This window comes from Manis javanica, chromosome 15, assembly GCF_040802235.1.
Source record: "Manis javanica isolate MJ-LG chromosome 15, MJ_LKY, whole genome shotgun sequence".
NCBI lineage: Eukaryota > Metazoa > Chordata > Mammalia > Pholidota > Manidae > Manis > Manis javanica.
The window spans coordinates 13,665,781-13,681,623 of NC_133170.1; the positions used below are offsets into that span (position 1 = coordinate 13,665,781).

The 15,843-nt window shown below is 38.7% G+C and overlaps 1 protein-coding gene across 11 annotated transcripts in view; it reads left to right on the forward strand.

Annotated features, from left to right (window-relative positions):
- The window catches only part of ABCC9 (ATP binding cassette subfamily C member 9), a 107,625-nt gene that overhangs the window by 78,911 nt on the left and 12,871 nt on the right, over window positions 1-15,843 (forward strand). For all 11 annotated transcript variants that reach the window (XM_073223243.1, XM_073223245.1, XM_073223241.1 and 8 more), the window contains 5 exons: window positions 306-398; window positions 4,769-4,871; window positions 12,929-13,030; window positions 13,602-13,722; window positions 14,989-15,119. In XM_073223243.1, the coding sequence (XP_073079344.1) occupies window positions 306-398; window positions 4,769-4,871; window positions 12,929-13,030; window positions 13,602-13,722; window positions 14,989-15,119 (550 nt within the window). The remainder of the gene's footprint in view (window positions 1-305; window positions 399-4,768; window positions 4,872-12,928; window positions 13,031-13,601; window positions 13,723-14,988; window positions 15,120-15,843) is intronic.

Here is a 15,843-nt window from a genome sequence, read left to right on the forward strand (position 1 = left end):
AAAGAAAATATTACCCCTCTGGTAGGTATGGGTTAATTGTTCATTCACCTGTGCCCTTGTAGCAGTTTATGTTAGCTGTTGTAAAGAGCTGATAGTTTTGGACAAGACGTCATATTCAGGCTGGACTGGAATTTATTATGTACCCATCTTTCTTTTTCTCTTTAGATTGCTGAGCGGTTAAAGTTTTTATTAATTGGGTGCTAGAGGAAAGCAGTTACAAATAAAAGCCCTAATTTAGAATGAACACTGTGGCCTCTGAGCCCGAATGTATGTGAAGTCTACTTCTACGCTTGTCTTTATTCTAGGGACCTCCAAGAACTTGACGATAGTACCCAGCTCCCTCTGCTTTGCCACTTCTCAGAAACAGCTGAAGGACTCACCACCATCCGGGCATTTAGGTGAGTAAACATGTTTCCATTTTATTGATTAGGCAATTACATCATCAACAAATATGTATCTACAAATAACTGATCATTGCTGCCATGTTTTGGATGCGCACTGTGCGCTTGGCCGTGTTTTAAACCAGAAGTCAGAAAAATGTGGCAGTAAATGATCAGTCAGAGTTTAATCATCTGAAATTTTAACAAGAATAAAGAAAGAATAAAGCACCATATTGGAAAGACATTAACTGTGTGATTTAGACCAGGCTTTAAAAATTCCCTAGTCGCAGTTTCCTCATCTGTGAAATTGGGCAATCAATTTTACTTCTTAAGGTTGTTGGACTAATTGATATAATGCATGTAAATCACTAACCACAGTGATCAGCAAAGAAGCACCCAGTAAACAAGCTGAAATAAATGTATTGATAATACTAATAATTTCAAAAGAAATATTATTACACCAATGTTATTTTAATCCATTTTCCTCAATGTTGGTAAACAGTGTAATAACCCAAGCTTTTGATGAAGAGTGTTTACTTAGCACTCAAAACATTACCTGGCGCTGTTTTCCCTATTCAAGTAAAATCAGAAAAGAAGATGGCATTATTGAATACATCATTTAATCCAGAAAATTGACATGTAAAGTATATCTTTCTGAAGCCCTAAATGCAAATATGTACTGATATTTATCACAGATTGTTCTAACCTAAGATATGTATATTATTGTATACACATAAAGTTGAGTGAGAAAGTAGAATATAAAGATACAACCATTTGCAACATACATCACAGAATTTTCACATAAACGTGTATCAATTTCATCAGGAAGCATTCATACTCTCTGCAGTGGTGTGTTTTCCCACTGGAGTACACCATGCCTTTTATTGGATATGGCAAAACTATTTATTGGCATTGAGTGTGGGTGTTAAGACAAAACTTATATTCTAGTAGTAATCAGCCATGACCAGTGGTGCTCATAAGTACACCATATGAAAGATCACATTTTTCACCAAACCACTCCTTTCAAATTAATTTACTTGAATATTGAAGAGGTGCTAGGAACTACTTTTGCTGTCCATGTGTGTAAAGATTACCATGACATGGCCCCAGATAAATGCTATTAAAAAACAGGATGACATGGTGAGTGGGGGGCGAACAGTGCCTTGATCCAGGTGAACTGGTATGGGAACAGAAGCAAGTTGACAGGTTCAACATAAACCAGCCTCTCTTTTCTCCCTGAAGAACAAGGGGAGGTCATTTTCTGAGACAGATGAGGACCAGAATCAGATTAGGCACCGTAAAGGAAAGGAGGATGATTTACAGTGAAATAGGAACTTGACCAAGAGTCAAGATCTAGATTTTTCATTTACCTTCTTTGCTAGACACACAAGCAGGACTCGGCATGACTGTTCCTAATTTTACACCAGCAAAATTCCGGTGACTGTAAGAACAACAAAATGTATGTGTTGATTTTCAAACCTTGAATTATTGGGAAAAAGAAAAGCCGACCCTCAACTTTTAGGTAAAGGTAACTGCATCCCACTCATCCAGATTTAGGTCTTCTGGAGTTCATTCTTAAAGTAAATATTAAAACCCACAAACTGCAGCATTTTTAAACCAAAGGAAGTTTTAAAATGGTGGGGGGTGGTGGTGGTAATATCCTGCTCCCATGAAGAAAATTCTAGAACCCTTACATTTGGTACTTGTGGTTGAGAATCAAGCACATTCTTTTCCGTCCACTTCTTCCCTTCTCTCAGGCTACCCAGAGTCCCCAGAGTCTTCAGCTTTTTTGGAAAGTTTGTATTTACTGATTAGGCTGCTTTTCCTCCCCTGCACTCAGGGTTTCTGGTGTACTTACAGGCAGCAATGAATTCCCTCAAGACATTCACCACGAAAGTATCACAGTTAAATTAGACTGAGATTGCAGTGACCTTTGCTTTTTTTTTTGTCTGACAAAATAAAGGTTTAAGAATGTTCAGAAGATGAGCTGGATATGGATGAAAAGATACAGACTGAGTGTGTCAAAGTTTCCATTAGGAAAATGGAAGGTTTCTTGCCAAATAGAAACACACAGAAAGAATGTGCACTGCATTTCCACCCCTCCCCTCTATCTGCTGCTTCAGACTGTTGCCAACTCCATTTACAAACTCGTTAAGAGTGTATCTGAAACAATATCCTCAAACTAAAGAGAGAGAAAGAAGAATCCCAGACAAAGCACTTTGTCAGAACCAAGTGTTTGACGTTCGTCTCCAATGTAGTCCACTGGCCTTGGTCCAACCGGCCCCACCTCCAGTTCCCCATCGCCGCAGTTGTCTAGGGGGAGGACCCTGACTCGAGCGCCTGAACCCGTTAACGTGTTGGATTTTCTCATGTTGTTGCCCCTTCCTCCATTGCTTTGTCCTCCCTTGTTCATCTGAAAAATTCAGCTCATCCCTGAAAAACTCAGACCATCCGCCCAGTCCTCTGGAAAAGCTTGCTTAACCCTTCTCTTCCCACTCTCCATGCAGTCTCCTGCCTTCTGCTCAGCGCAGATCTTCCCAGTCCTTTATGTTATGTAGCATTTGGTGCATAGGGCCATGTAACTAACTTCTGTGTTGCATTGTTCTTCCTTGTGCATCTCCTTCACCAAACAATGGGCTCCTCAAGGGCACAAGTCATGGCTTGTTCATACATATACTCCGATGATCCACTTAGAGTTGGTCCTTGCTCAGTGTTGCTGAATGAATGGATGAAACTCAACCTAGCATGGCAAGTATGGAAAGAATGGCCTTTACGTGGATAAAACGCTTCACAGTTCATATCCACTATTTCAGTAAATCCTAGAACCTTGTGAGCCATCCTACCTTTTAATTATTCACTCTGTTCATCTCTGGAAGGGTCATCATGAGGGCAGTCATGGTCCTCGGACTGCTTAGTCCCACCTCATGTGTTGCCATTCAGCACAGGTCTCCCTGTGCATGGCATCTGGGTCAGGGCTGCATAACTCAAAGTGAGGTAATTATTTGGCTCTGATGGCTGAATCCTTTGATTATTGTAAATCAGATGTTGCTGTCTGACTCAATTATCTGATTTATCTGGTTTGGCATATTGGAATGATCAAATTGATTGGACAGATACCAAGTATCTGCTTTATATTGGCCTGTATGGATGGCTTTATGGGCCAAGTGAACACCCCAATCAAGGCTTCTTCATTCTTTGACACAGGGATGGTTTATTATAAAGTTTTGCAAATTGATCTGAAGATTTGGGGGGGGTCTTAGGGCAGTCTTCTGTCAAACAGGAGTCACTGCCAGGCCATCACAGTGAGATCTGGCTATTCCTTGTAAACACAACACATAGATAGGGGGTCTATATAAGCCCAGTGACAGCCCCAGAAAGTGAATAAACCACATTTCAGTTTGGCATTTCCTCGAACCTTCAAACCAGTTATCTTGATTATATTGTCCAGCTTTCCATTATTTCTGTTATTCAGGGGAAATAATTGAAAAATGAAAAAAAGACTTTCATGACTTAGAAAACATTTATGAACATGTAGCATGACTTCCTGTGAGAGTGTAGCTCACAGTTTAAATGGTTAGCGGTTTTATTGGAAGTTTCCTTTATTACACAGGTTGTACAGAATTTGGTCTCATTATATTGATGTCCAAGTATGAACTTAATTTGGTCAGAAATCCATATCTAAACTGGATATATCATAGAACCCTGTAAGTACCCCAGAGCAAGAATTTCTTTCATGCAATGACTATCCTTGCAAATATTCTAGAACCTTGAAGAATAAGATGTCTTTTTGAACAAGAACATCTGCCATCTCCATTTCTCCTACCTGTGCTTCTTGCAGCCGCAATTTCCTTCTTTGGTTCCTAGTAACGTCAAGTGAAAAGAGAAAGTTAAAAGTGTGTATTTTCCTATTACAAATGCATAGTTTCCTGTGTTCTCTGGTTCTCATCCAGCACCTCCCACCCAACTCTAACCATACAACTGAAAGGAAATTAGGTGCAAGAAAAAGCTGGTAGAATATATGGCATTTGTGTACAACTTATTCTGGTCTCTGCAAGGCCCTTGCAACATAGACTGTGCTCTGTTTTCATGGCCACAATAATTACATGAAAATTTATGAAATGCTCTTTAATAGGATTTTGTCATCAGGCAGATTCCTTTTTGCAGCACGGGTTTGAGAAAGAAAGGAAGTGCTGGACACACCATCTCTATGCAGGGCGCAGCAGAGTAGTAGCAGCTGGCTTTTATTTGGACGTAGGAGTTCATTGACTAGTCATTCCACCCCATCAGTTTGTCACTGTGTTGAGTAAATAGTGTAGTAGTAAGTGTGACTGTTTTTTATTATTTCTTCTGTCGTGTGGCTAGCATCATAATGTTTTTGTTTTCTACAGGCATGAAACCAGATTTAAGCAACGTATGCTGGAACTGACAGATACAAACAACATTGCCTACTTATTTCTCTCAGCTGCCAACAGATGGCTGGAGGTCAGAACGGTACGTTCATTTCATGATTTCGAAATGGAAACCAAACAGACAAGAGGCCTGATGCAGAGGGAGACAGTTGTAAAAATTAGTCCTCCACTGAGTTTCAGTCCTCACTTCACATTTTCTGGACTTTAAAATAGCTCAGGTTTGTTTATGTTACAGATGAAATGTGTCATAACATTTTAACTAATGGCAAGACAAATAGCCTAAAAAGCAAAAATTCATTTTGTGTTCACTAGTTTCTAGATTACCTAAGTTAATGGAAAAGCAAATATTTGCATAACTTCATTTTTTTTTCAAAAGAGCAAATTTGACAAATGAACAGATGTACTCATTTCCTTCACTGAGTTGGACAGGCCTGGAAGAGATAGAGACTTTCTATGCTTTAAGCCAGTAGGATCACATGAGCACAAAATGTAAAAAGCTGCAACTAATCACCTATTGCCTCTTTCTGTCCCGTATGAAGTAGGACAGACACAAGCTTTGTCATCGTACAGACCTGGTCTAGCAAGTTAATTAATTAATTTGAGTCCCAGTTCCTCATCTATAAAATTGGAATAAAATTATGTACCTCATGGGGATGTTAGGATTTAAAAAAATAATATAAATCTCCTAGTTCACTGATTAGCAAATGCATTCAGCGAATGCCCTTCGAAGAGGTGGATGAATGAATACATGAATGGAGCGGTACCTGAGGCCCCGGCGAGTGGTTCATAAACCAGCCAGCTGGAGCATGAAGACAGACAGATGAGACCCAGGTTCCAGAAGGGAGGGGAATGTAGTTTGGTCTGCATAATCTGCAGTATGAATAAGCTATTTTGATGGTAATGGGTGATCTGCAGGGTTTTAATTTTTTGTAATAATTATCTATCTGGTTGTGAAAAGGGAAAGAAGGTTGATCTGTACTATTGTTAAGAACCTCATTTCCACTGATTAAGCATCCTTAGCATATCCAAGCTTCCAAAACTCAACAAACCAGAAGAAAGAGAGTAGAGGGAATTTGATAAGGTCAAAAGGAAGGGGCCCAAACCAGAATCTGAGTCGTTGAGGGCTGGATACAGATTGGTGTGGAGTCTTGGACCCCTTCTGTGAGCTAATACCACTGTATTAGCTGTTGTGTAGAAATCATTCAGCAACATACAATTATATTTCACCAACTGTTGGTAAGAAATTCCTTCCAACTAGTTGTGGTGGCAGGACAAAATGTCTCCCAAATTACTTAGAGATATAAAGGCAAATGAGGCATTGCTTGGAATTTATAACAAAACCGAAACATGATTCCTAGATCCTACCCCAACCCCAAATCCTTGTTTTAAGCTTCTGTTTGTTTATTTAAATTTCTGTTTTCTCTAAGGAAAAAAGTAATCATATCTGAATAGTAGAATTATTATTATTATTACTGTTATTATTATTATTAGGAAAAAGAGAATATTTTAATGAAAGAACATCTACAAATCACAAGGAAAAATCGTCAGTACTTACCTTAGTGTTTGATTTTCCTAAATTTGGAGGGCAAATAAGTTTTCTAGGGGCAAGTGTGTTTGCTTTTGACTTGAGGTGAGTGTCTGACTTGACTCGCACTTCTGCTCTTCAGCCCTTCCTGCTGTCAGGTTAATGGACAGTGTTTAACAAGAATCTCCAAGCAAACCGTATGTTCTGCTCTCAAAGCCAGAAGACAAGATATTAGAGCCTTCAGACTGCCAAGAAAGGGAAGGTTAGGGAAAATTAGAGAAGACCAGCAGCCAGATTCGGAACGGGCTAGATGAGTTTGACTCACAGCCACTACTTTAACCCCTGTGCGAAAAGGCAGCTGGACCAACCTAAATTACAAGAATTCCAGTTCCATCTGTAGAAAACTAAAGAAAATACTAATATTTTAAACAGAATGGGCAGAATCCTCCATTCTTTCTGTTACTTTATAATGGATCTATTATTATGTCTTATCTTTGTTTTCTGTGTATTACAGTCCTTCCAAGATTTGCTGTCTGGTTTCATTACCAGAACTGTCCCTTAAAGACTAATACAAAAATTAAGGAAGCTTTTGCTTTTATTTCTGATGGGTAAAGATAAATTTTGGTAAGAAACTTGCGATTTATTGCAAAATTCCAGGCATATCTGTGGGGAGAAGTCAAGGTCCATAGTCTTTTGTGTGTGATTTATCTTCATTGTCTATGTGTCAGTAACTTTATGTGGATATGTGCACACACACACACACATTTAGGCAACCCCAGTGTCTAAAGCTTAAAACCAGTCAGGCTCAGTCTCTGTTCTTCTGAGTATATGGAGACTTTTCATTAGAACCAGAACATTTAGAATATTAGAATAATTGAATATAAATGCTATGATCCAAGAACATATGCCATGGTAGGAGTGTTGAATAAATTAAGTAGATGACTCCTGTTAGGAAATAGCCTTTGTCCCACTTGTACACATATCAATGACCTCATTACTACTGTGTTCCTGTGGACATGTCCACATCACTGGAGACACAATTTTAGTTGGAAATAAATGGACCTGTGTCAAAAATAAGAATGCTGAGATACAAGACCTCGGGGACTAGGGTGTGAACTGTTCTCTGAACCCCACAGTTGGACATATTCTGCCTTGTAAGTCATTAAAAAAATAACTAATGAAAACTTCTGTTTGCCCCAGGGAATCTGCACTGGGCTTATCCACAGTTTCAAAACAACCCCCTCTATTCCCTATTCTTTGCCATATTACTCAGTAAATTAACAAAAATATCTGCCTATAGCACATATGTTTGAAGCTCCCAAAGCAGAAATACAACTAAAGTGGCAAAAGGAGGTTGAGGTATTGGGCATAAATTAGAAAAGGCAAACAGGATTCCTGGGTGCAGGTCTGGGGTGGCACCGGCTCTAACTCATGGACTCATCACCTTAGTGGACAGAAAGAGGAGAGAAAACTTACAGCTTTCTGTGGTTACTTTTCTCTTCCCTTTCTTTCCATTCTCAAACCAGAGTAAAAACACTGTTGAATTTAGCAAGATCCCTGAGCCCCATCCAATTTTTGTTTATTATTTAAGTTTAGATAAAAGATAGATGATAGATAGATAGAGATAGAGAGATATAGATATAGATATCATCTATATCTATAGATAGATATCTATAGATAGGTATCTATAGATATCTATAGATAGATGATATAGATAGATAGATAGATAGATAGATAGATAGATAGATAGATAGACAGACAGACAGCAGACAGACAGATGATAGAGCTCTCGGTTCTCTTTCTGCTCATGTTAGGTAAGAGTTAGGACGACCACAGGTCACTCCCTTTCTCTGAGTGAACAGTTTTCCCTATGGAAGAGTTGGCCCTGCCCACCATGTTCATTTCATACTCATTTCGAATTGGGAAAAAAATAATGGTCACAACACATTCAGAGCAAAAAAGGACCAGAGCCTAAAAGAAGAAAATAATTTGGCTGGTGGAAAGAAGCTAGAACTGTGACCACCCGGGCTGCTTTGGCAGCAGAGGGAGTGTTTTTTCCTCCTGGTGCCAAGGGAAGGGGCCGCAGTTGTGTGCGGAGTGTCACTACGGCCTAACCTCTGAGTGCTGCTTACGTTCTTCTGTTCAGCACAGCGTTTCCCCTTCATCCCTCTGCGCTAAACAATTCCAGTTCTTTGGCATCGGTGCTTCCATTTGTGAAAATTGTGTAACTCTATCTAAAGGCTGTCTTTCCAAGGTTTTGTCTTGCTATGTGCTGAAAGGATAAAAGAAAACTTGCATCAGTAAGCCAAAAGAGAGTCTTTAGAATCAACAGGCTAAACCAAAGAGAGTCTTCAGGGTGAGCTGGCACGAGAATCTGTTTTGTGAACCAATCCAGAGTATTTTGTGTGTGTTCGTAATGCCGCGATAGACAGGTGTGCACTGACCTTGTTTGGAGACCCTAATATATTTTCCCAGACACGCAGTGACACCTCACATATGCACTTCCAAGGATAAGGTCAAGGAAAGAGACTGTGTTTCTGTTAACTGTTTACAAAGCTGTTTTATAGAAAATTACAATTTTTACTATAATCGTGCAGATAGATAGACGTCACTGAATCACTAGAAACATGACAAGAGGCTTCTCTTTTGACATGGGGACTAAAGGCTTTCCTTCTGGAGGGGAGTGTTGAATTCACAAATTTAGGAGAAGTTATAATTTATCACTCTATAGATTGCATGTCTCTTATGCAGATGAAGGCAAAATTTCTCATCAAGCGTCTCCCCAAATTTTCCAATTCCTTAGGAAAAAAATATTTTTGAGCAGTGGTAACTCAGGAATGAGCTGAAAAGTATCCAGTTGCACTTTCTAAAATAATGATAAAGAGTATTTTTTAAATTAAAGTACCAATATACAATCTTAAGAATACTTTTATAACAACACAATAACTTCATTATAGATACTAAGTTGCAGATATATTGGCTTTTAAGCTCTCATATCTATTTAAATTTCATAGATTGTAGATTTTCAAAATGGGTTTATCCCCTGGAAATTTTGCTATAAATGTATTTCAGAAAGCTGTGCCTTATTGCTGAGGCATCAAACACATTATTCCTTGGCATAAATTTTGGCATCTTTTATTTACTGGACTAATGGCTAAAATAATAATGTTGAATGATCATACCATCAACCTTACAAGTAGTTTTGAAAGCATTTGCCAGGAAATACGCCTTGACTCAGTTTATGAAGCCTCTCTTTCCCCTCCCTTCATCTGATTTTACTTCTCTTGCTGGTTCTATTGTGATAAAGCTGCCTACCAATTACTAGAATTGCCATTTTACTTCAATAGAAAATAGTTTAAACTATCATCTAATTGAGTCTACCATTTAGTTCTTATAATGCATGAACTAGAGCCCAATACAGAATATAAAGATCCCATAGTAAATAATAATTTAACGGGGAGAGAGAGAGAAATCAAGTGTATAATGTCTTGGATTTCCTTTACAATATTTATAGTTGGCCTGCTCATTTCCATTTATTTAGACTGATTGTTTTGTTGTTTCAGTATCTCAGCTGTGCCTTGTTCTATTCTAGTATTATCCAGACCTGCTCTTTGTAACACAGAGCAGTGTCTTCTCATTTTTTTGTTGCCACAACTGAAATAGTAAAAAATAATAATAATAACAAATTTGGAACTGAATGATGAAGTTCGTATCTTAGGTATGCAAAATTCATGACTTCAGAAAAGTAAAAATCCCCTAACACTCAGACATAGCAAAGCTTTTTAAAGACAGCCATATTATGATTCTAAGTGGGAGATTAAAAGATTGTAAAACTTGAGGTCAGACTTCCCACCTTATTAAAAATGTACACTTTTAATATTTTTGCATGTTCTACTCTGAAAGTTTGGAAAGGGATTGATGGAGAATTAAATGATTCATAGGAATCCTTTAAAAAGTCAGAAGCCTTGATCTGGAGGATTTTGGCTCATACAAAACTTGAGTGAATGTTTTATGAAGGGTTAAATTTATCTAGTCATTTAGTCCGTAAAGAATTATTGAACTTTTACTGTGTATTTAGAGTATTCTTGTTGCTGGAGAAAATAGTGGTAAAAATTCCAAGACACTTGTCCTCATGGAATTTAGATTCTAGTGAGAGTAGACAGACAGTGAACATGTAAACAAATAAGCAAAAGAGAACATTTCTGATAGCTCCAAGTGTGTGAGGAAAATAAAATAGGGCTATGGAATGGAGGAGAGCTTCAGGGCCGGGGTAGGGCCAAGAAAGGAAGTCCTGTCCGAAGAGGTGGCCCTTGGCTCTTCAGATGAGAAGTAGCCTGGTGCTGGAGACCTGTGGGAAGCGTCTCAGGTAGAGCCACTGGCAGAAACAAAGTTGATGTGTTTCCAAGAACAGGAAGACCAGCGTGGTTGGAAAAAAGTGAAGGACAGGAGTGGAATCTCAAATAAGGTCAGAGGAGGCAAGGTCTAGAATCCAGACTTTACATCTTAAAGAGGCTTTGTAATTCATCAGTCTGAATATATTATAAGTGCAAAGGAAGGCATTGATAATTCTAAAATAAGTTATGTGAACTGACTTACACTTTAAAAAGAATATATGAATGGATGAATGGAGAGATGGATGGATGGATGGATGAAGCTCTTCTTTCCAGCAAGGTCAGCCAGGAGAAAGTAGAGAATAGAAATTAATAAAAACATGCCTTGCTTTAAGCCCTTAACATGTACATTGCCCACAGACATTTCTCAGAAGCCAAATGGTATATCTCTTTTTATGAAGCTGGGAGCCCCTTGTCGGCAGTATTGCCCTGGTACTAACTTACTTTCTGGGACTTATCACAGAAACTCTTTATGAGTCTTTTTAGGAAAGATAATGTAGAAATAAATTTATAGCAAAACTTCAAAAGTGTTAACTTTACACAAGAGGACTGGAAGGAAAAATTCATACTGCTGTAAATATTTTAGAAGTATTTTGGGAGTGCATTGGCATTTATAAAAATATGAAAGAGCAGCCCAGACTGGTTAAATTTTACATCTATGTAGTTGATGTTTCCAATAAAGGGAAAAAAGAGGAAGAACTGTCTGAAGGGGATGTGACAAGTTGTTAACAAATGGATACATCAGAAGAAGCAATCAAAGGGATATTTACTACCTCTGTAGAATTTACTGCCTGAGGGGATTAACTCTGAACCATTTTTCTTTATTCTTTGAAAAGATCATGGAAATCATTATAGAATTAAATTTTAGTGCCTCTTTTAACCTTTGATATTTTATGATGTACACAAACTTTTAAGCTTGCTTCAAACATTTGAAAGTCTTCCAGGGGATAAAAGACATTCTGATACACAGAGGTGGGGAAGTCTAACTAGTATATAATCTTTTTTATTCCTTTCAGATTCCTGTGAATTAGATATTATTTGTATTTTCCAAAGAAGAAACTGAAACTCAAAGGGATTTGAATTACTTAGTTAAGCTCACTAGTTGGTAATTGGCAAAGTCAGCATTTGAACCCAGATCTCTGACTACAAGACTGGGACCACTGATTGCTCCCCAACTGTTTGCTCTTTAGAGGTATTTTTAAAAGGCAGGAATGTGTACACGTGAGCTGATTCGAGAAACTTCATTTATCTGCTTCAGCATGTTAAGCATTCCATTGCTATCCATAAAGGCTTATCACCTAGTTACTAGTCGGTTTTTCAAGGGATCAAAGATGTGCCTATCTAAAGAAGGTCATCACTGGTGAGATGATACTCGAGATGATTCTAGAAAGTGCTCATTCCTGAAGTTGTACCTGTTTCTGGGACTTCTGTTACATCAGCATGATAGGCTTTTAAGATTTCTGTTTTGAATAAGACATAATAATACCTAAGAACATTGGGAAATAGGGAAGGACAAGGCAATTAGGAAATGGACAGACATGTCTTGTCTCTCATTTGAGCTTAAGGTTGGCCTTAATGATTTTAAAATTTCTCAGTTTGTCATTGAGTTGTAGACAATTCAGATACTCTAAGACATGCCCACACTTGTAACTGATGAACAAATATAACCCTTATTCTTATTTACATGGAATCTGAAAATTTAATGTCTAAGACTCTGAGACCAGGTAGTTGACAGAAAATTCAGGTATGAATACCAAAAAGTTAATTAGATACAGATTTTTGCAAGGGCCTTGATTCAGCACGTAAGGGAGCTAATCACAACCCTGACATAAGCACCATGAAATTTAAAGTAGAAAATCAAGTCCAAAAATAATTGCTTATCCGGCAACACAATGCAATACAAAAGGAAAAAGAGAAAAAGAAACCTTATGTCTCATCCTGTTTGGGCCACAAATTGCAACTTAATTTTTTGGCAAGGCATCTCTGCACCCTTGTGTGCATGGATATAATGAGAGCATTGCTTCACTCCCATTGCAGCCATGTGCTGTGAATTGCCATTCTTCCCTATCTAAGGTTCTTGCCTCAGAGCCTTCCTCTGAAATGTTACGGGACACAACAGGAGTGAGGTGTATTCCCTTAGTGATCACCTCTCTAAGTTGATTGGAATCCTTGGTTTAAGAACTTGAGAGGTTTCTTTTAATGGTTTTTCTTGCTCCTTTTCAGGATTATCTGGGAGCCTGCATTGTCCTCACTGCATCTATTGCGTCCATTAGTGGGTCCTCCAATTCCGGATTGGTGGGCTTAGGTCTCCTGTATGCGCTTACGGTAGGTACGGATGAAAATCTCTCTTGTCACTCAGTGTTGGAGGTACTTTCCACAGTTATTATCAACTCTAATTCATGTTAGAGGAGATGTTTGAGATTTATAACAAAATAACATCTTGCAAATAATCGTAGATTGGGGCCCAAACCTAGCATGTTACAGGACAGCATGGATTCATTTCTGACAACTGTGAACCAGGTTTTAGGAACTCCTCAAATGCTTTGGTCAGAGCACTCCCAAGGCTCTTTGAGATCCCTATCCTCAGTTGCTCACAATGCATTTGGCGACTCTAAAATGAATGTGAATATACATGAGATAAGTGCAGAGGTATATACAACTGTCAGAGGACAGTTCTCCAAGCAGTGTCCTTTGAGGACCCTTGAAGTAGAGCAGACGCCTTCTTTGCCTACTGTATCCCATGACATTCTCTCTGGTTTCTGACTTCCTGTAGCACTTATGGATTGTACCATATTCTGTACACTAATTGTCCAAGTCGTCCTATCCCCAGAGATGCAGTGATTACAAAAATTGCTACTTCATTTTAAATGTGTTAATTTTTTGTCACCTTACGCAGATAACCAATTACTTGAATTGGGTTGTGAGGAACTTGGCTGACCTGGAAGTCCAGATGGGGGCAGTGAAGAAAGTGAACAGCTTCTTGACTATGGAGTCTGAGAACTATGAAGGCACCATGGGTATTGTTCTGAGCATTATTTTCTTTCACTTAAATGTTTATTTAATACAAATGTTAGCTGTGTGTCAGACATATTGTCATTTTTGCTTTTGTTTTCCACTTCAATATCCAGAGACTCCCCTGTCATCTTGACTTTGCTTGATTAGGTACACCAGAAATGATGTGACTTTTTAGGCCTGAAAAGCGTTGAATATAACTGGAGTCCAAATAGATATTATTCAGTAATATTTAAAGAGAATTATAAAAATATTTGGCTTCATTACATTAGTTACCATCCTGAACTATGAACTATTTTATAATCTTTCTCAAGATCCTTATTAATGTAGATATCAAGAAACTGGGATCTTAAAATACTGAGATTGTCAGCTTTGCTCGAATAAAATGGTCAGGACATTCAATCCTGAGGACAGGATGATCCTTCTCAAATGTAAATATCATGCTTAAAAATTCATTCTTTTGCCCAAATACCTCAATAGCTCTCCAGGTCTTCAAGGACAAAATCCAGATAACTTAGCTAAGACCACCAGATGCTTTATGAACCAATCCTTGCCCACCTACCTTGCGTCATCTCTCATCATCCACCCACAAACCTTTGACTCTGACCATAACCACATGCTACGCTTGCTTTACATCTCTGTTTTTCTCTCTGTATATATACTTGAAACAAATTCCCCCATCCCTTACCCTTTAAGATTCATTTAGGCACCACCTCCTCTTGAGACCCCCCTGGAACTCTCAGTTACCGCCCTCTGTGTTCTCAGTGCCTTGGGTCGGTCTCCAACACGGCCACTCCCTGCAGTACTTAGATGCTGACTTACTTGCATGCTTCCCCCGCCAGGGCACACGGAGGCATATCTTTCATTCCCACATTCCCACCACCATGCCCAACACCACTTCCATTTTAGGCACTCAAATGTGTGAAGACCGGCGGACTGAACAAATGAATCAATTCGCAGATACACTGTCTTGAATAGAATTGAGAGATGGAAAGCTGAAGAGACTGGATGCTGGTTCGCACTCCAAAAACAACACAAGAAAAACTATTTTTAAACATCTTAATCAAAAGGCCTTTCCTCTGAGTGTGATTTTAATTTAAAAAGAAACATAGAATTTGGTTCAGTTAGAAAAAAATGTGTGTGTTTGTGTGTGTAAATGTATATAAGTCGGGTGTGTTTCTCTCTGCCCCTCCCTCCCCTCATCCTCTCTCCTTCCCCTACCTTCTCTCTTTCTCTCTCTCTGTCTCCCCTTCCCCATCCCCACCCACCAGATCCTTCTCAAGTGCCCGAACATTGGCCACAGGAAGGGGAGATCAAGATTCATGATCTGTGTGTCAGATATGAAAACAACCTGAAACCTGTTCTTAAACATGTCAAGGCCTACATTAAACCCGGGCAAAAGGTATGGAATTTCCTATTATTCGATTTATTTCAGACAAAACCTCTGTCGGAACTACTCATTACCACCTACGTTCTTCACACATCCCAGCCAAGTATATTCTCACTGGGATCACATAACATCACCTACACTTTACAGGTCAGATTATCTACATAAAAGAAAAAATGGAGCGATGGGCTCAGAATAAAGCCCATGCTCTTCAAGTCCTGTCGCCGTTCATTAGTCTCCCATGAAGGTCAGGAAGACCAACAATAGGCGTGGTTTTTCAAGATTTCTGCCCTATAAATAGCCCACTGGATATCCTCTTGAGAGCTTTTGTGTTTGGACTAGCTCTAGTCCCAAAGTGATTCATTTTAGTTATTCTAAAAAGAACAAGGGTACAGAAAAACAATGGGCTCATCCTAGTGTTTGTTATAAAATCATCACTTGCAAGGTAAAGTAGAATACTTATTTATTAGACCAACAATACTCTAGATGCAAAAATTAAGCCATGAGGGTAAAACAACACGACCACATAAACGTACAGAGTTAGAATGGAATCACTGAAGATGTGGTGAGGACTCCATGTTTTTATCTGAATAATGATAATTCATCAGGGAGATCAGAGAAGAGCCTGATGATTTATTCTATTTAAATAGAATTGTAGTTTCACCAGGTATCTTCTCCAAGTCAAGAACACTATTGCCCATTTTCTGTTTCTCTCCGAGTCCTCTTCTCTCTGAGTGAC